The sequence below is a fragment of the Ictidomys tridecemlineatus genome, chromosome 3 (genome assembly GCF_052094955.1).
Source record: "Ictidomys tridecemlineatus isolate mIctTri1 chromosome 3, mIctTri1.hap1, whole genome shotgun sequence".
Taxonomy (NCBI): Eukaryota; Metazoa; Chordata; class Mammalia; order Rodentia; family Sciuridae; genus Ictidomys; species Ictidomys tridecemlineatus.
Window position 1 is genome coordinate 94,618,289 of NC_135479.1, and position 17,693 is coordinate 94,635,981.

The 17,693-nt window shown below is 49.8% G+C and overlaps 1 protein-coding gene across 5 annotated transcripts in view; it reads right to left on the bottom strand.

The window, feature by feature from the left end:
* Positions 1–1,023: 1,023 nt before the first annotated feature.
* Positions 1,024–17,693, bottom strand: part of LOC101961715 (schwannomin-interacting protein 1) — a 549,493-nt gene continuing 532,823 nt past the window's right edge. For all 5 annotated transcript variants that reach the window (XM_078043492.1, XM_040269940.2, XM_013358820.4 and 2 more), the window contains 5 exons: positions 9,891–10,008; positions 8,703–8,900; positions 7,931–8,054; positions 5,175–5,268; positions 1,024–1,647 (listed from right to left, as the gene is read on the bottom strand). In XM_078043492.1, coding sequence (XP_077899618.1) covers positions 1,596–1,647; positions 5,175–5,268; positions 7,931–8,054; positions 8,703–8,900; positions 9,891–10,008 — 586 coding nt within the window. In that variant the 3' untranslated portion in view covers positions 1,024–1,595. The remainder of the gene's footprint in view (positions 1,648–5,174; positions 5,269–7,930; positions 8,055–8,702; positions 8,901–9,890; positions 10,009–17,693) is intronic.

Consider the following 17,693-nt stretch of genomic DNA (forward strand, 5'->3'; position numbering starts at 1 on the left):
CTGGCCTGGCCAGTTGCAGCCCATATGGGCTCCTTTAGACTGGCTCTCTCCGCAGTTTTTCTGGACAACAGTCACATCACTGGCATCTCTTAATTCCTAGAGTTTCCATTCCAGCTTCAGCTTCACTGTCACAGTTTCATGCATGGGACTCTCAGGGACAGCCTTCAGAGGACTCTGACCCTGCTATACCTTGTCTGGTTTCCCACTGAAATCTCCGTGGGATTGCCCCCTCCTGATCCCTTAACTCCAGAATCCTGCATTCCTGCAGAACCAGCCCCACATGGATGATGCCAAGGTCTGCCATCAGCTCCTGCAGTAGGTAAGCCTCCTGGGATCACAGCTGCAGCAGCCTCTGAGTGCCTGGGTGATTGAGCACAATGCAACAGCTTCCTGTGGCCAATGTGTGAACAGGGTGCCTCCACAGTGGTCTCCTCTCAAAGGAATTTCTCCTTCTACATCTTTGAGTCTGTAGTGAGTGTGGTCTCCTGAGATGCCGTCAAGGAATCATTCCTGGTATCTTTGTACAAAGTACTTAGCATCTCTTTATTGGCTGGAATCTTTTAAACAACCACATCTTCCTGGATCCCAGTTTTACATGTACTTTTCAGGTCAAACCCCAAGTTTAAAAATCCTTCAGCTCTGCTTTCTGCTCCCAATTCTCAAAGTAAACCTGGGTAAACCCTACCATCAATGTCCATGGCACTGACTCAATGATGGACTGCTTTAAAATTTCCTCCACCAGATTAAGTAGTCTACCTTTGAATTCAGCCTCACATTCAAACCATCACAAGGAGCATGATGGAGGCATGAGGGGTCCCCCCACAAAGCTCCCATATTAATGCTGGATTATTCAGAGGTGAAACAATTGGATTGCGAGAGCTGTGACCTGATCAGCCCACCTTGCAAGCTGAAAGTAACTGGCTTTCATGGACTGTGGCTCCTAGGTAAGGTGTGCAGTTGTGAAGGGAAGAAGAGAGAGAGAGACAAGCCGGCTATTGTTAGTGAGCAAGAAGACATATCATATGAAACAAAGTTTTAATTTTATTTTACATATTTATACATAAAACTTCCAAGAAACCTTCTGAAGCCAACAGAATGTTAATAGCACATCTGAAAATGAACTTCAGGTAGTCAACATTCACAAAATGTTGAGAACTGATTAAGATACACGTTAAGGAGAGCTACGACTTCACTAGGAGGCAGGCATGTATTTTGACTTGTATAGCACCGTCATTTACAGTTCTTAAAACTACAGCGAAGGATGAAGTAGTCAATGCAAAATACCGCTCCAACCGAAAACCTCTAAACAAGTAAAAATAAAGTTAAAACCACCCTCGGATCACCCATGGTTTGTGATGGTGTAAGTACTGTACAATTTTTTTTTTTGTAACAACATTTTATTAAAATGCCTGATATTAAGTGGCACAAGTAAAAAATTAAAATAAATTAAGAAGCAAAGGCCGATCACTGGACATGAAGCTTCACACACCATCCATGAATGACAAGGCTGTTGGTCTATCTCTGCGACACCTTCAGCAACAGCACTGCAAACCACAGAGGCAAAGTCAGCTCCGCCGGGCTGTGGCGGGTGGCTCTCACTTGGCAGGCATCTTCTCTGCCATGTGCTTCTGCTGACTCTCAGCATGTCTGTGAAACGAACAACATGACTGTTTAACAAGAAATGCCAGACTGCTTTCAAAGCAACGCTGTGACCTCCTTGGAACTGAGCTCCAGAGTTGCTCAAAATGAGATGTGCGAATCAAGGAGACGTGCTTTATTCCAACTGACCTAAGCTCTTTGATTCCTTTCATTTAGTAAGCTGGCGATTAACCTGAGGTGGACTGATGGGTCTACCCTTGAAAACAAAAGTGCTGTGTTTAAAAATGAAGAGAGGGAAGTATGATTTTAGATTGGGTGACAGTTCTCACCTCGGAGGCTGTAATATTTTCTGACGCCAGTTACTGCCTGTTTTCCTTCTTAGAAAACCTGTCGTGTATTGGTGTATGCTGGTGTGCACGTGTGCGCGCACGCGCACACACACGTGTATGGGTGTAGGTTCCAGCCCTGCTCTAGGAACCGTGGTTTAATTAGCTACAGGGCAGGCTTAGCTCATTGGGCATTAGTGTATTTCCTTTAGTGTGTACCTTTAGTAACAAACATTTAAGAAGGGCCTTTGATATGTCAGGCATGGCACCTGAAGCTGGGATTTCCTGCAGAGCAGGAATGGGGGTCTCTGTTCTCATGGGAATATATTACAGGGAAGACACAAGAAAGGAAGAATAGCAAATAAGAGAAAGGCAGATAGAAAATAAGTGTTATGCAAAAAGTCACCGTGCTGTGACCACACACACACACACACACACACACACACACACACACGCGCGCGCGCGCGCGCACTCCCAGACCCAGAACCCACGCCAAGGACCTAATTCCCTCTGGCATAGCCAATGTCCCTGTGGGAGTTAGTGCCTCCCTATGTGCATGAGTTCTCCTTGGCTGGGCCCAGGGCACCGTCATGGCAGTGGGGTGGGGTGAGTCTTCTTATTCACCAAGCTCTGCTGCACCGTGAGCCCAGACTAAGCTGATCCAGCAGCTGGACAGCAGGGACAAAGGGTGGCCTGCAGGATGGGCACTCCCACAGCATGGGGCTTTGTGGGCTGAAGACAGTGGTTCTAAATGATGAATATAGAAAATGATAAGTTAGCAAGAGATTAAAAAAAATGTCTCAGGCTGTGGTTTGCAGCTGTAATAGTGTTTAGGGGTAGGCTCTGTGTGCTGCCTGCACACAGGGAGCTGTCAACGTGAAGCCTAACTCCCGGGCTTAATGCAGAACATTGAGGGCCTCTGGTGCAGGGAAGACAAACTGCAAATACTTTCAAAAATAAGGAAGTGACCACGGCATTCCCACATGCAGCAGCCCACAATAAATGGTTATGTCCATCTAAGAGTAAAGGATCTCAGAAAAGGATGCTGTTAGCTCTCCACTCTTTAGAAACATCACCAATTAGTAGACCTGCCACAGCCCCGGGTACGTGCAAGAAAGAACAATGGTCACTTTCTCAAAGTACCTAATGCCTGTGCTCAAGCAAAGTCAAGGAAGGAAATACACTAATACCCAGTGAGCTAAGCCTGCCCTGTAGCTAATTAAACCACAGTTTCTAGAGCAGGGCTGGAACCTACACCTACACACGTGTGTGTGTGTGTGTGTGTGTGTGTGTGTGTGTGTACAGACAAACACTGATACACCGAAGGATTTTCTAAGAAGGAAAACAGGCAGTAACTTGCGTCAGAAAAGATTACAGCCTCCGAGGTGAGAACTGTCACACAGTCTAAAAAGAGGTGTCAGAAGTCCTCAGGCACTGAGTAGTCATGCTAAGGGAGGGCCACAGTTGAAAATCAAGTCTGCCTTGGATCAGGGAGGGTTCTTTAAAGAGGCTAGCACCAGGGGAGTGCCAGTGTCACTTGGAGCTTAGAATTTCTGAAGCCCAGGCCCCATAAGACAGCTTAGTAAGACCTTGTGTCCAGGCCCCCAGGGGACAGCTGAGCCAGAGCCCCTGGGGTGGGACCCTGCAATCAGTTTTGCAAAGCTCCTAGGTGGTTCCAATGTGCAGCCGGATGTGATGCCCACTGGCTTGGACTGAATCTAAGATGGCTGGTGGGGAACAGCTGAGGGACACGTGAGCCTGTCACCCCACAGCCATGCTCCTGGCCTTCTGAGGCTGTGGGGTTCTGAGGCTGCTACTGTTGGCGTGTGAAAGATCCTCTGGGCTCCCTATAGTGGAAAGCTGTGGGGGTGTCATACCCCAGCCTCCTGCAGGACTCCCCAACCTACAAGGCAGTGATGCCTCTGTTTTTACCCCGTGGCTCTGCCTGCACGTCCAGGACCACCCCACTTAGAGGTGTCAGGAGGTACACTGCCACCTGAGTATGAGCCAGACCCTGAGTGGCAGGAAGAGCCCTGCATTGCCCCTTCGTGTGAATGGGGCCATGAGAAGGGCACAGGAGTGGTCTGAATCACAGCGAATCAGAGAGTACAGAGAGTTGTGGAGTGTCAGAGAAAGTAGGTCCTGGTCATGTATTTCACAGGCTTCCCATGATCTCGATATCTAAATGTAAGCTCTCAGGTTAACCAGAGGGGTCTGATGTACAACTGCTGTTCACAGTGTCTGGATGTGTCTGCAGGTGGCAATAATGTCATCTGAGTGTCACTGTAAATTCCTGATGCTGGCAGACATGCTTAGAGAACAGGAGAAGACTATAGGATTTTTAAAAAAGGGCCTGCATTAGCTCTGCAGCATCCATTCTGCTACCAAAACTCTTTCAACGGCACACACTGGTAGAGGACTATTGAACCCCATGTTTTGGGCTAAGACATATTCCTGCGGGAGATGCCAAGAGCATCTGTGGGAGGTTTCTGGGCCCACGGTCAGCCCCCTGTGCTGTGAGATGAGTAGTGATCTTTCTTGGGGCCTCTACTCTCTGAGCCACGTTTCTGGAATCAACAGCAATTATTGTCTCCTGGCTTAGAGACTTCATGTACACCGTCTTAGGACAGGTGAATGGTAAACATGAAGTCACGGGAACTTATATGCAGTTCATGTCCCTCACACATGTAACCTATACTGCTCGTGCTTGATGAGGGACGCATATGCATGGCAGGGTTTCTATAAGAGAAACTACTAGGAAATGGAAGAGGCTGACCACGTAGGCTGGCTTCCTCATCCCCCAGGAGGGATGCATTCTTCACCTTTTCACAGAGCGGCAGGAGGAGCTAGGAACTCAAGTCCTAGAGCTTCCCATGTGAGAAGAATCTGGGGCACAGGGCTGTGGACAGAGGCCAGAGTGTCCCTGCCTCCTGGGCATGGCAGGGGCGCACTGACCACCCAGCTGCTCATGTGCTGGAAACACACCAGCATGGAATGGCTGAGAGCCACTACTAGGGGACAGTCTTCCAGCATAAGGTCCTCCTGGGCTAGAGCTGTTCCCAGGGTTCAAGAGAAGTCGTGAGAAGTCAGAACGCACAGACACTCCATCACGGGAGGAGGACACTGCTAAGATATTTGCTAGGGTTGCACAGGAACTGTGTGCATGGAAGCAGGGGGTGACCTTCCCCAGGGCATGCTCTGCCTGCACAGGGGCTTCTTCCTGCCTGTGGAGAGGGTGGCCATACTGACCTGGTCAGGTCCTCGATGTCTACCAACATGGCATCTTGCTCTGTGTGCAGCTCGTCTCGGATGAGGAGCAGCTGTACCAGCTCTTCGTTCAAGCCTGGGACAAAGAAAGGACAATTAGAAACGGGTCCAGCTGCATCCGGGTCAGAACATGTGCTGTCTGCGGCCACCGAGCACATATGACCCACGAACACACACACAGCCAGACATCACGGCAGTCACCGCAGAGATGCACATTCTCGTGCTGACTTCCCCTAAGCCAGGGAGCAGTCATCAAGAGGGCAGGTGACCTGTCCCCAAGCTGTGAGGTACTAAAGGAAAGGAATGGAGCCAGGAGGAGAGCTGGAGTCTCCCTGTCCATTGCTCGGGACCAGAAAAGCTTCAGATTTTAGGGTTTTTTTGCATTTTGGAATATCTGCATAGATTTTACTGGTGGAGTAGCCCTAATTTGAAAATTTTCAAACTGAAATTGCTCCAAAATCTAGATTTTGAGCAATTTGGAGCACTGTGGATTTCAGATACAGAGATGCTCAATCTCTCTCTACATATTTTTTTGGGGGGGTACCAGAGATTGAACTCAGGGACACTCAGCTACTGAGCTCCATCCCCAGCCCTATTTTGTATTTTATTTAGAAACAGGATCTCATTGAATTGCTTAGCACCTTGCCATTGCTAAAGGCTGGCTTTGAACTTGTGATCCTCTTGCCTCAGTCTCCCAAGCTGCTGGGATTACAGGCGTGCATCACTATGCCCGGTCTCAATCTATATTTTCAATTACATTCATATCACAGTGGAAGAAGAAATTATAGCCAGGCATGTTGGTACACGCCTATAATCCCAGCGGCTCAGGAGGATAAGGTAGGAGAGGATTGCAAATTTAAGGCCAGCCTCAGCAACTTAGTGAGGCCCTAAGCAACTCAGTGAGACCCTGTTGCAAAATTAAAAAAAAAAAAAAATAGAAAGGGCTGGGATGTGGCTCAGTAGTTAAAGAAATTGTTACAAAAATAAGTTGTTAGGGTGGCCTGGGGTTGTGGCTCAATGGAACAGTGCTTGCCTAGCATGTGTGAGGCACTGGGTTCCATTCTCAGTACCACATATAAGCAAATAAATAAATAAAGGTCCCTCAGTAATTAATAAAAATATTTTTTTTTAAAAAAGCATAAGTTGTTAGGGAAGGTGGGATTCTGTTTGGAATAAATGTGAACAACGCATCTGGAGCATATTAACTTTCCACCTTCACCTTCAGGATGCTCCTGCTGCCCTGAGAGTCAGAGGGACCCCTGGGCACCTGATAGCTGCATCAGACACCCATCCAGAGGTGGCAGGCATGACAGAGGTGCAGAGCCTTCCTGTACAGCCCTGGTGCAGCCTAGTCTAGGAAGACAGCGGTGGGTCAGGTTTTAGGGATAGCTGGGTGTGTAAGGCCTGAAGAAATAATCCCTGAAATCTCTGGACAACAGGGAAGACATGCCTCAGACTAAACACTGGGTGACAACATGAGTAGGTAGAGAGTCACTAGTGACCTACCCGACGCCATGCCCTGGGCCAGTGTGGCTCCTGCTTCTGACAAACTCCAACAAGCGCGGGCTCTCTCTGGCTTGTCCCCCCAGAGAAGCCAGGAACAAAGGCTGTCAGCCCAGGCATGGGAGGGCACTTGTTGAGCTCCAGGTAGGCTACAGCCCCTGGAGGTGTTCAGACAGGGCCCGGAAGTGCTCTCAGAGCCCTGCTGCCAGTGGGTGCTGCCTGCCCTTAGCTCAGGGAGCTTCCAATTTAAAACAATGAGAATGAATCACACAAACAGGTCTAAAATTTCACTTCCTGAAAAGGATGGGATGGTAATCTTATTTACAAATCTCAGGAAGATGATTCATGATAAAAATTTCAGAAATCCCCCTTCAGTTCTTGAAAGAATAACACTCCTAGTTAATTAATCCTCAACCGACATTAAAATGGAACATGGTTTTGTAATCCTGGGAATCTATGGTTTCTTCGTCAAAATCTTAGATCTTGTCTTTTGACTTGAAAACCATCGGGACTGTTTTAACTTGGTGCTAAACGTGTTATTTAGTATGTGGGCCTGGTGAAAACCATTTTATTTTATTTTTCCCAGTGTGCTCCTGGGTGGCTTTTTCTACGGTCACTTAGCCAAGTGCCTATGTATTCAAACCTCTGGGGCACAGAACTTTTCTTTCCTAATACAAGATTTAAGCTTTTAAAATGGAAAACTTAAAATTAACACAAAAGCAGGGAAAAGTTCAGTCAATCCCAATGTACTCAACCAGCTTCAGCAGCCTCCTGCCAACCCTGTGTCTTCTAGAACCCTCCTCTGCATCCTTCAAAGCAATTTCAGATGCTACACCATTGAACCGTCAAGGCTTCAGAATCCATCTCTAATACTGAATACGGGGGCCCCCGCTTGGTCACCCCGTAATTTTCACACATTGGTAATATATACTTTTAGGGCCTAGAATCCCACAAAATGAATCTGATTTGATTTGGCTGAGATGATGCCTAAAACACATGTCTACACCAGGAGGTCTAACTGTGCGATAAGTGACGTCACCTACTGCACCACGTGTGAAGGCAGATGTGAGTTTAAAGATGACCTGCTGGGAACTGGGAACCCCAAATGCAAACAAGAGCCTGACGGTTCCCTTCCTTTCCCCATGAACAAAGGAGGCACCCCAAGAAACTCGGCACAAAGGCACCAAACCCAACAAGGGGTGCCGACCACCAGGCTCATGCGTGATGGCACTCACTTTCGATCTGAGAATGGAGGTCGTTGACGATCACCTGCAGCTGGCCCAGCGTCATGCCGCGCAGGTCCGCTGGCTTCAGGCTCCTCTTCATCAAGCACTCGCTGATATGGGGCAGATGAGGCAGCTGGAGACGGAGAGAACCCGAGGAGTGAGGGGCACACGCAGCCTGAGCACATCTCAACTCAGGAGACCCACCACCCCTGCCAGCTTCTGGGGGCCTGACCCATCACACTCCCTGTGGGCCACAGGCACTAAAGCCTTCTGCCTGGCCTTTAGCATGAAGGATTACCAGGGACCAATGACACCGACATGGGTAGGACCATCGACATAGCTGCTGCTTGGAACACCACCAGAGTCCTGTCTTGCTCTGACCCAGAAGCTACCAGCCCTGTTTCACTCCAGGGTCCCACAGCAGGTCCACGGCAGGGCTGCACCAAGTCACAGTGGCCACTGCAGCAAGAGTGAGTCTGTTGTAGCCTCCAGTCCTATCCTGAGACTGCTTCCCACATGCTCCCAGGGTGGCTCAGACTGCCCCTAACAAGCAGCTCTGAATCAAGAGCTTACTTTTGTGAAAGCTGTTGCATGGTCTTTCAGCACAATGATCGATAGAAATAAGAAATGAGCTGCATTATTTCTCAGTGACAATACTTTTATGAACTGCCCCAGAGAAACCCAAGTTTGCATCACTTGGGGAAAGGACAGGGGCAGCACCAAACTCTACTCCACCCCCCCCACACACACACGCATTTGCAGCCCAACCATTGCCGCATACCAGATCCGCCACGGGAGACTTCTTCCTGTTCTGCTTCTCCACCTCCACTTGCATCTTGGCCATGGGCTTGGCCATGGCAAGGGCCATCTTGGCTTCAGCCTGCAGTTTCTTCTGCCTTGTGAGGAAGTCCATGTCGTCCAAGGACTCGGACTCCTCCTCAGTAGTGTCTCTATCGGAATAGGAAGAGCTCTGTTTGCTCTGCGAGGGAAGAAAGAGCAACCTGAGCTTCCCAGCCAGTCACGTCCCACTGGAGAAGGCTCAGCCTTCCCGGAGCCCTCTCCAGGGCTGAGTGCCCTCTCTACCAGCTCTGCTGCGTTCCCTTCGACCCGTGTCAGTCTCAAGTAGCAGGAAAAGGTCTGTTTTAAAATAGGCTCTGACTTTGGCATACCTCAGTATAATCAATAACAGGGAAAATACTATCAGAGCGAAGGTGGTGTGCGGGTCCTTGAGCAAACAGGACTTGGGTATCCAGTGATGTCCAAGGTCGCACCACTCAGCAACCAGCACAACCTCCTACTCGCTGGTCTTTGGTAGAGAGCATGAGAGACCTCCCAGAGCGGAAGAGCTTCCAGCAACAAGAACACCACTGTTAGGCCAACTTACGCAATCGTGGTAAAGAAACAAGTCCCATTCCAAGCCCAAAGGGGAAGGATTCTGAGCATCTTTTCCCTTTAAAGTTTTAACAGCACATCTGATCTCTCTTATTGTCTAATATGAAAGTAGTCCTTAACTATAATAATGTTTACGTATCCTGATTGTGTCTCAACTTCTCCTTTTCCATTACTGTCCAGTTTTAAAAACATGCGATTCTCAGAGACGTTTTTTTCCATCTCTGAACATTTGCTCCTGACTCAAGACAGAAAAGCAGCCAAGTAGCCACAGACCCAAGGGCACCTCTGCTAGGAGCAATAGCTTGCCACAGAGAATGGGGGTGTCCAGGCTTAGCTGGGAGCACGGGCTTACCCTGGCAGATGAAGGAGTGTCTAAACTCGGCTGGGAACACAGGCTTACCATGGGAGTAAGGAGGTGTCTACTTTGGCTGGGAAGGGGGACATGGGAGTGTCTACGCCTGGCTGGGAAGGGTAGGGGGCACATATGTGCTAGGCCTGGAGGGGGAACGAGGAGGTACCTATGCTTGGCTGGGAGGGGGACGGGGAGCACACGCATGTGCCTGGAGAGCAGGCTTACCACGGGGGACGAGGGTGTGTCCAGGCTGGTCTCGGTCTTGCTGTCGTCAGCATCACTGTCCTTATCGCTGCCGCTGTCATTGACAAAGCAAATCTGCAGGTTCATCCCACTCTGGAGTCTGGAAAGAAATGGGACACGATTCTACTTAGTAGTTTGTCACTGCAGGGGACAGCACTATCCGAGCTGCCAACAGAGGTGGTTTCGCCTGTTCCTCATGTGGAGAAATGGCTGACGAATACTACCCTCCGCTTACGGACCACTTGCTAGAGGACTCCTGATATTCTATTCATTATTCTACACCAGATTCATGTTATGTGAAAAATGACTACAGGCCAGACATTACAGCACCCAGAGTAACACCAGAAGAGCCAGCACCCGATACAAATGTGCTGAGCCACCGAGTGCACGGGCTTGTCAATCAAGATGAATGGGGTCCTTGGCCAAATAAGGCCACCTTGGTGTCCTCAGGGTGCTGTCCTGGGAACCATGCAGAAACTTACTAGCCAGCATCCAAGGGCAGAGCTCTCAAAGACAGTCCTTTCTGGCCCAACAGAACAGGGTGGTCTAATGGAAGGCTTTATGTATGCTAGTTGCCAAAAGCCAGTGTCAATGGCTAAGAGAGAACCCCAGGTTCACCCTAGAGAAGTGCAAGGGAACTGCAGACTCAGTCCCCAGGCCTGGTCTCAGGGCAGCAAGCTGCACAGGCCACCTCCTGCACAGGTCTCCAAGCAGAGACCCCTCAGAGCCCGGCATGGGCACCCGGGCCCTGGAGCTACAGGAGGTGTGAAGAGAAGCCCAGCTGGGGACACTGTGGGTGTGACTGTCCTGAGCTCCTTTTCAAGTTGAACGCCTTCCAGGACTAGTTGGTGACAAAGCATTTTTTAAAAAGTGATTTCCCAGCATCTCTAGCAGCCCAGCCTCGTGTGAATGTAGGGGCATCAGGGGGGACTCCTGGCAGGAAGGGAGCCAGGAGCACGGCTCAGCAGGGTTAGGGCAGAGGACACTGAGTTTGCTCTGGTAACTTTACTGCCACAGGAGAAAGGTGGAGAGGAGCTTATTGGAGGTTTGACGCTTGTTTTTGAATCTTAAAATTCCAGTGGTAGGGATGCCTCACAGACATTGCTCACATGATGCATTTAAAGTGCCTCTGTGAAAATAACACAGACCCCAGAAAAGAAAAAGAAAACAAAAACAAAAACATCCAATTTAACAGAGGCACAAATATGAAGGGTGTGCACTGCCACCTATTGTCACATTCCATAATGACTGGAAGCTTTAGCTTATTTCCCCTTTAAGGAAATCCACCTTGGCCCACAGTACTGTAGGTAAGGAGGGCCTGGCACAGGGTTGCCTTCCTGGAGGAAGACACAGGTTCCCATGTGATCAGCCCAGGACTTGCAGTCAGAAGGACTGAGTGAGGGTCGAAGTCCTCACTTCCTCCCCAGGCACAGCACATCACACTGCCATGAACCTCTCTCCTCGGGGTGAGTGACACACACCTCACTGTTGTGCAGGAGGGACGAAGAGGCTTTCAGAACCTGGCACAGGTGTGTCAACTGTCCTCTCTCTTCTCACGGGAGCCCTGGACCAAGGAGCACAGGCTTTTTAGAGGAGATGTGACTTTCTAAGGGGACCTCTTGAGCCACTTGCTCAGATTCCACTTGCCTGTCTCCAAAATCCCTGATGCAAAGTCGGTTCCGAAAGAACATCTTCAGCTCAACCACAGGGCCCTTCTGCTGGGTCGGGATTCACCTCCTTTTAACTTTCTTCTACTGGAGGTGTTTCTTGGGGCCATCTGTTATAGTCAGGTTTCCCTTTGATCCACATGAACTAAGATTTAAAATTTTAATATCTGTAGAGGGCCTAAAACTAAAATGAATCCATTTTAAGTCATAAAACTCAAGGTCTATGGTTTGGAAGATGATGAAAAAGAAATTTTGCAAATTAAAAGCACACATTTTTAAAGGCAAGCCTAATCCGAATCTAGGATTATGCAGCTTTTTCTATTTGGTGAATAAAGTCTTTGCAAGATCCAGGCCACTGGATATACAGATTATAAAAATATATACATACAAAAACAAACCAACATAACATCATTCCAAAGCAAATTCTAATTCTGAAGAAAGCTGACTTTAAATTCTGCCATTCTGCACCACAATTGGCCTTCTATTAAGGGTCAGTCGGTACCCACATTGCCCATCTAGGCTGTTTCTAACTCAGGAAAGGAAAAGGGAAAGATTTAGTACCAGGTGAGCTGTGAGGCCACCCAAGAGAACCAGGACACCACCTGGGCACCGGCTCATCACCCTGGGAAACAGCAGGGCTCCATACAGGGACACCAGGGACTCCTGACCAGAACTCACAGGAAAGGCACGTGCAGGAAACACCGCAGCCAGTGATCAGGGGATTTGGTAGAGACATATTAAGACCGGCTCAGGAGGGATTTGCTTGCTTTTAGCCTGCAAGTAGGCTTTAAGAGGAAGGCGGCTCTGGGTGAGATTCAGCCTGACTGTGAGGTGAGCCAGCCACCCGGCCCACTGAAGGCCTGCCTGCCACAGGCTGGGAAGCAGATGACCCTCTCTCTGGAGGCTCACTTCTGAGCACTGCGGTTTCTGGCTGCAGGGCATGTGGCCTTTCAGCCAATCTCAGGCTGCAGCGGGCTGACTTGCCTGCACGTCTCAAGCAGTCTATGGTGGGAACAAAACAAGATCCTTGTCTTCTTGTTCGCAGATGTCATCCACGGTATCTACTGCCAGGCTCCCTGGTGTTCTGAGTGGCACTGGGCAGGCACAACCTGCAAATGCACCTGGCTGTCTGCCACTGGTTGGTTTTACTTCGGGAAGGTTTGAGTCCTGGGTAGCCCAGAACCCTCCTCTCCTCAGGTACCGAGGTGACTCAGCAGCTCCAGGGCCACTGACAGGGGTGCCGGAGCCTGGGAAGAGGATGTTCTTTAGTGGAGGAGGCTCAGAATCTGAGAAGATGAACTAGGGACTCCTGCAGACCGCAGCGGGAGCAGAAGTGGCCTCCCTGGGAGATGCCCGATGGCTAGTGCTGGAAGCACACCGAGTGGGGGCCGTTCAGCACTGACGTCTGCTCACACTCACAGAGAACACAACCATGGAGGTGCAGCCAGGCGCAGTGGCCATGCCTGTGATCACAGCAACTCGGAAGCTGAGGCAGGACGATAGCAATCTCAGGACCAGCCTGGGCAACTCAGCCAGGCCCTGCCTCAACATAAAATAAAAGGGGCAGATGGAGCTGAATGGTAGATGTCTGCCCAGCTTGCTCCAGAGCCTGGTCTCACCCCAGCACTGCAAGATGGAAACAAAACACCCGTGCCGACGCCCAGCTTCCACTGCCAGAGTGTTCTTAAAACACGTGGAATTGAAGAGAGATGAGGACCTCTTGGCACGAAGGGAATCTCAAAAATGCAGCCATGTGGTAGAGGACTTCGTATCAAGATGCCACTCCCTTCAAAATGCAGGGACAAAAAGAAGCAATGTGACTACTGACAGAACTCAGCTGCAGAGGACATCCCAGGGTAGGGACCTCTGGGGGTCAGGTCTCTGTCTATGGCCCTGGAATGTGGTGACCCAGGGCTTCCAGGAGTCCAGCTCTGAAGCTAAGAACCATTGGCTTCTTTCTGGTTTGGGAAATGGAGATCCACCAGCAGCTTGGATCATAAGGTGCCAGGTCCTTGGATAGACTTAAGGTGTCAGATTCTTGGGTAAACTTTCCTGCCTCAGTTTACCTCACAAACCGGCTATGCTGAATTCTAGTTTGGCAGTATGTTCACTTCACTCTCCCTGGGCCACATGCTCACTCAGAGGAGCCAAGAACCCCAGCCTTGTGACAGCCAGTTCTTCCCTCCCCCGCACCCCCAAAGTGTGACCTTGCCACTTCTCCCTGTGCCCCACCCTGGGTGACCTTGCGACTGGCTGACAAAAGGCAACAGATGTGAGCTACCTCCAGTTCTAGCTCCTTGGGGACTCTGCCCTCCTTGGGACAGGTCCAGGCTGGCCCAGGGACTCGAGCACAGAGCTACATCCTGCAGGTGTCCCAGCAGGTTGATGCCTGACACCCATGAGGGCCAGCCAGGAGCAGTGAAGGCCCCTGCTGCCCTTGGACTGACCACAGACTCAGAAGAGAGCCTTTCCACACAGGTCAGAACAACCCTGCTGACTCCAGCTCAGCCCTGCTGACCTCCTGCTCATGGGGGTGGTTCCTGACTGTGCGCCCTGCCTGGAGCAAGAGGTGACCTGTGCATGACTCTCGGGCTGGACATGTAATTTCTGACCTGATGGCCTTTCCCTCATGCTACTCCTGACCTTGGGGTTAGATTTATGCAATCCTGCTGGCAGTATGATTTCAAAGGGCATAAACGTTCCGTAGTTGTTTATGATTTCAAGATGATTCTAGGGCTCTCCTTAGGAAACAGAGCAAGAGGGAGCTTCCTGTGTGCCTGCAGATTTTAGGTCTGCTTTGTGCATTATCTGCCTACAACAGCATGGCCTGTGAGCCATTTGACACTCAACATCCCCAACTAGTCTGTGAGCATGATGCATTAGTCAAAAGATTTTACATATAATGAATAATTGCTCATATTTTCATACTATATTTTTTTCTGATTTTTATGAGAAGTTCAAAGGAGACAGAACATAAAATATGGATTGTAATCACCCAAGGGTCTAAACATATTTCAGAATCTGTCATGAAGGAAGAGTGTGGGAACAACTGAGGCTCGGGAAAGCTTTACACAGTGTGGAAGCGCCGCCGCGGGGCATGCGGGGCTGGTCAGACAGGTGCTGCCGCTCCTGGTAAGCTGAGGAACACTCTTCCAAACCACTAGCTCTGCCTCTTCCTTTCCCTACTGACTGATCCATGCGGACACGTCCCAGGACTCTTGGAAATACCTACAAGTGTTCAAAAAAATAAATAAATAAATAAAGAGAAAAGCAAAACCAGGTTTCTGCTTGTCCACATGTGTGACTGGGAAAGCCAGCTGCCATGTCCACTCTGCTGTGGTGGCCCGTGCTGAGTTTCTCTAGCTCAGGTGTGTGATGCTACAGGCCGAAAACTGTGGTGGACTTCTGAAGAATGCTGTGTGCAGCTGCCAGTGCTGCTGGTCTCACTATGTCACCATCACACAGGGAGCTGTGAGTGATCTGGACAACTATGGAGGCAGGAAAAGGCCTGTTCAGCTAGTGCCCACAGCTCTGCAGCCTCCAGGTCCTTGCCGGGCAGGGGTGAGTGGCAGCTGACCAGGCCCCACGACTCCTCATGTTCTTATCTGGGCTATTCCACTCATTTGTTCCTGTTGGCTCCTAAAGTCATTTTAGGCTCATGACCGCCCGGTATGTGGACACTCGGGAGTTGAGCCAGAATCAAACCAGGACTTCTAACAAGTCCTGAGTGCCTGGATCACGCATTGCAGTGTACGAGCAGAGATGTGGGGTACGCATAACCCCAGCAGGGATTCACATTCAGCAGACACTTTCTGTCTTACCTAGGAAGAGACAAACACTTGAGCTGCTTGGACATTCATAAAGCAAGGTCTCAGGAGCCATGGTGCGGGGGCGTGAAGGCAGGAGAGCTGGGACAGTGCCCTGCAGCAGTTATATGTCTAGAGAACTTCAGGACTACTCCTGTGTGCCCCGACAGGACTCTGGGTAGGGGGCATCATGTCCCTTATATCCTGTCCTGACCCCACATCTGTGGTTTCTGCAGCAGAGGTGGGGTTTGCAGGCGTGTGTATAGCCCTTCTGGGCTCCCTCTGTTGATCCCACACAGACTTCCCTCTTCTGAATCCTCTTCGAAGGCTGCTGCTGCTGGACTCTCCCACATGTCTGTACTCAGAAGACAGCTCCTGAGCACCCAGCCCTTCCTGCCACAGAAATGTCTCTGGCCTAAGTGGCTCAGAGGAAGGGGAACAGTCTTGGCCTGGGAGAAGCATCGCCCTGCAGCCTGACCCGTCTCCAGAGAGCCGTAAATGCTCATGTTCCTCAGGCAGCTGGTGGTTCTTATTCCACATTAGCGTCCATTTCCTTCACTAATGACCACTTCCCTGTAATTGAATTTGGAATTATAAGACCTTAAGGTTGGGAAAACACATTTCCAACAGGAACGTTCTCCAGCACCAATGGTCTCTCCTAATCCTAAAACAGCCATCACTCCTGGACACCACACGAGGTCCCCTTTCATCTTAATTATGGCCAGAGGATCTCCAGGAGGTCTATATTTGGAAATAAAAAGTTGTCATTTTCGAGTATCTCTTCTGTGCCTGGCTCTCTATGTATCTGACTTCGGACCCCCAGATACGACCAGGCCCCACGATTCCTCATGTTCTTATCTGGGCTACTCCACTCATTTGTTCCTGTTGGCTCCTAAAGTCATTTTAGGCTCATGACCGCCTGGTATGTGTCCAATTTTGGCTCAACTCGGGAGTTGAGCCAAAATCAAACCAGGACTTCTAACAAGTCCTGAGTGCCTAGATCATGCATTGCAGTGTATGAGCAGAGAGCAGAGATGTGGGGTACGCATAATCCCAGCAGGGACTCACATTCAACAGACACTCCCTGTCTTACCTAGGAAGAGACAAACATTTGAACTATGTGGATATTCATAAAGCAAGGTCCCGGAAGCAACAAGGGTCATGAGTCCTATTGCACACCTAAGAAAACAGAGGCTGAAAGGGGCTGAGCTGCACCAGGTCACGGTGCTGGTGTCCAAGTCTAGGAGAGTATCCTGAGGGGCCAGGGCACTTTGAGAAGAAGGAGTAAATTCACAAATGGAAGAAAAAGGCTAAAGAAAGCAAACCAAAACATAAAGCTGGAAACACCTCCAATGCCTAACCAGAGAGCGATTAAGTATGTTACAGTGAGAGGCGTCACGTGCAATTTTGCATCTAGTAAAAATACAGCATAGCTATGACCACAGCCAAGTGCTCCTGATGTGCTTTGACGTGAAGCAGCCAGAGAATGACTGCACTCTCTAAATGAGCACAGAGGGTATTTGTAGAAAAAGTGGCAGGGGATAAATACACTAAGCATTTTGGTGGCAGAGTTGGCACTGGATGTGTCTCCTGAGCGTCTCCGAGTTGCCACGTATGGGCATTTAGCACAATTAGAAAAGGAAAAGGAGAGAAAATGAGAGCTGGTGATTAGCACTGTATACTGGGGGGTAGGTGAGTGGTTCAGTGTGGACAGCTGGCGGGACTGGGGGCCGACGCAGAAGTGTCCTGCGGGGACCATGACTCAAGCGTGAGTCAGGAGGAGTTTTTGTTCCTGGCAGGGTGCTCGGTGGTGGGAGATCCGTGGGCAGCAGGAAACACATTTTTCTTAGAACTGTTCTGTGCTGGACTCTTCGTTCAACTGTTGGCATGGATCCTTAGTCTCAATCCCACTCTCCTTGGATCTCAGTAAATTATAGGCCCTAAGTAATCAGCATAAATGAACTGTTTGTATTTTCGAAGCTGTGCTGCCTATTCACCTGCCAGCCTGGAGTTTGAACTGTCTGTCCCACCTGCTGCAGGCAGCTGTGGAGCTAGGTGGGCTAGAGGAAAACCCTGTGGGCCCAGACCCCAGCTATGGCTCCCATGGCTGGGGAGGAGGCATGGCCCTGGAGTATGATTAAATTAGGTGAAAAAAAATTTTTGATTTGGTGCATGTATTCCACCTCTGAGCGCCACTTGAACCCCTAGTGAAAGTCCCAATCCCAGTTCTTCTCTTCTTAACCCCATAGTGCTACTTTCACCACCTGTGATGTCTGTGCTGAGAAACTGTTGGGGGCTGCCGCTGAGGCTTG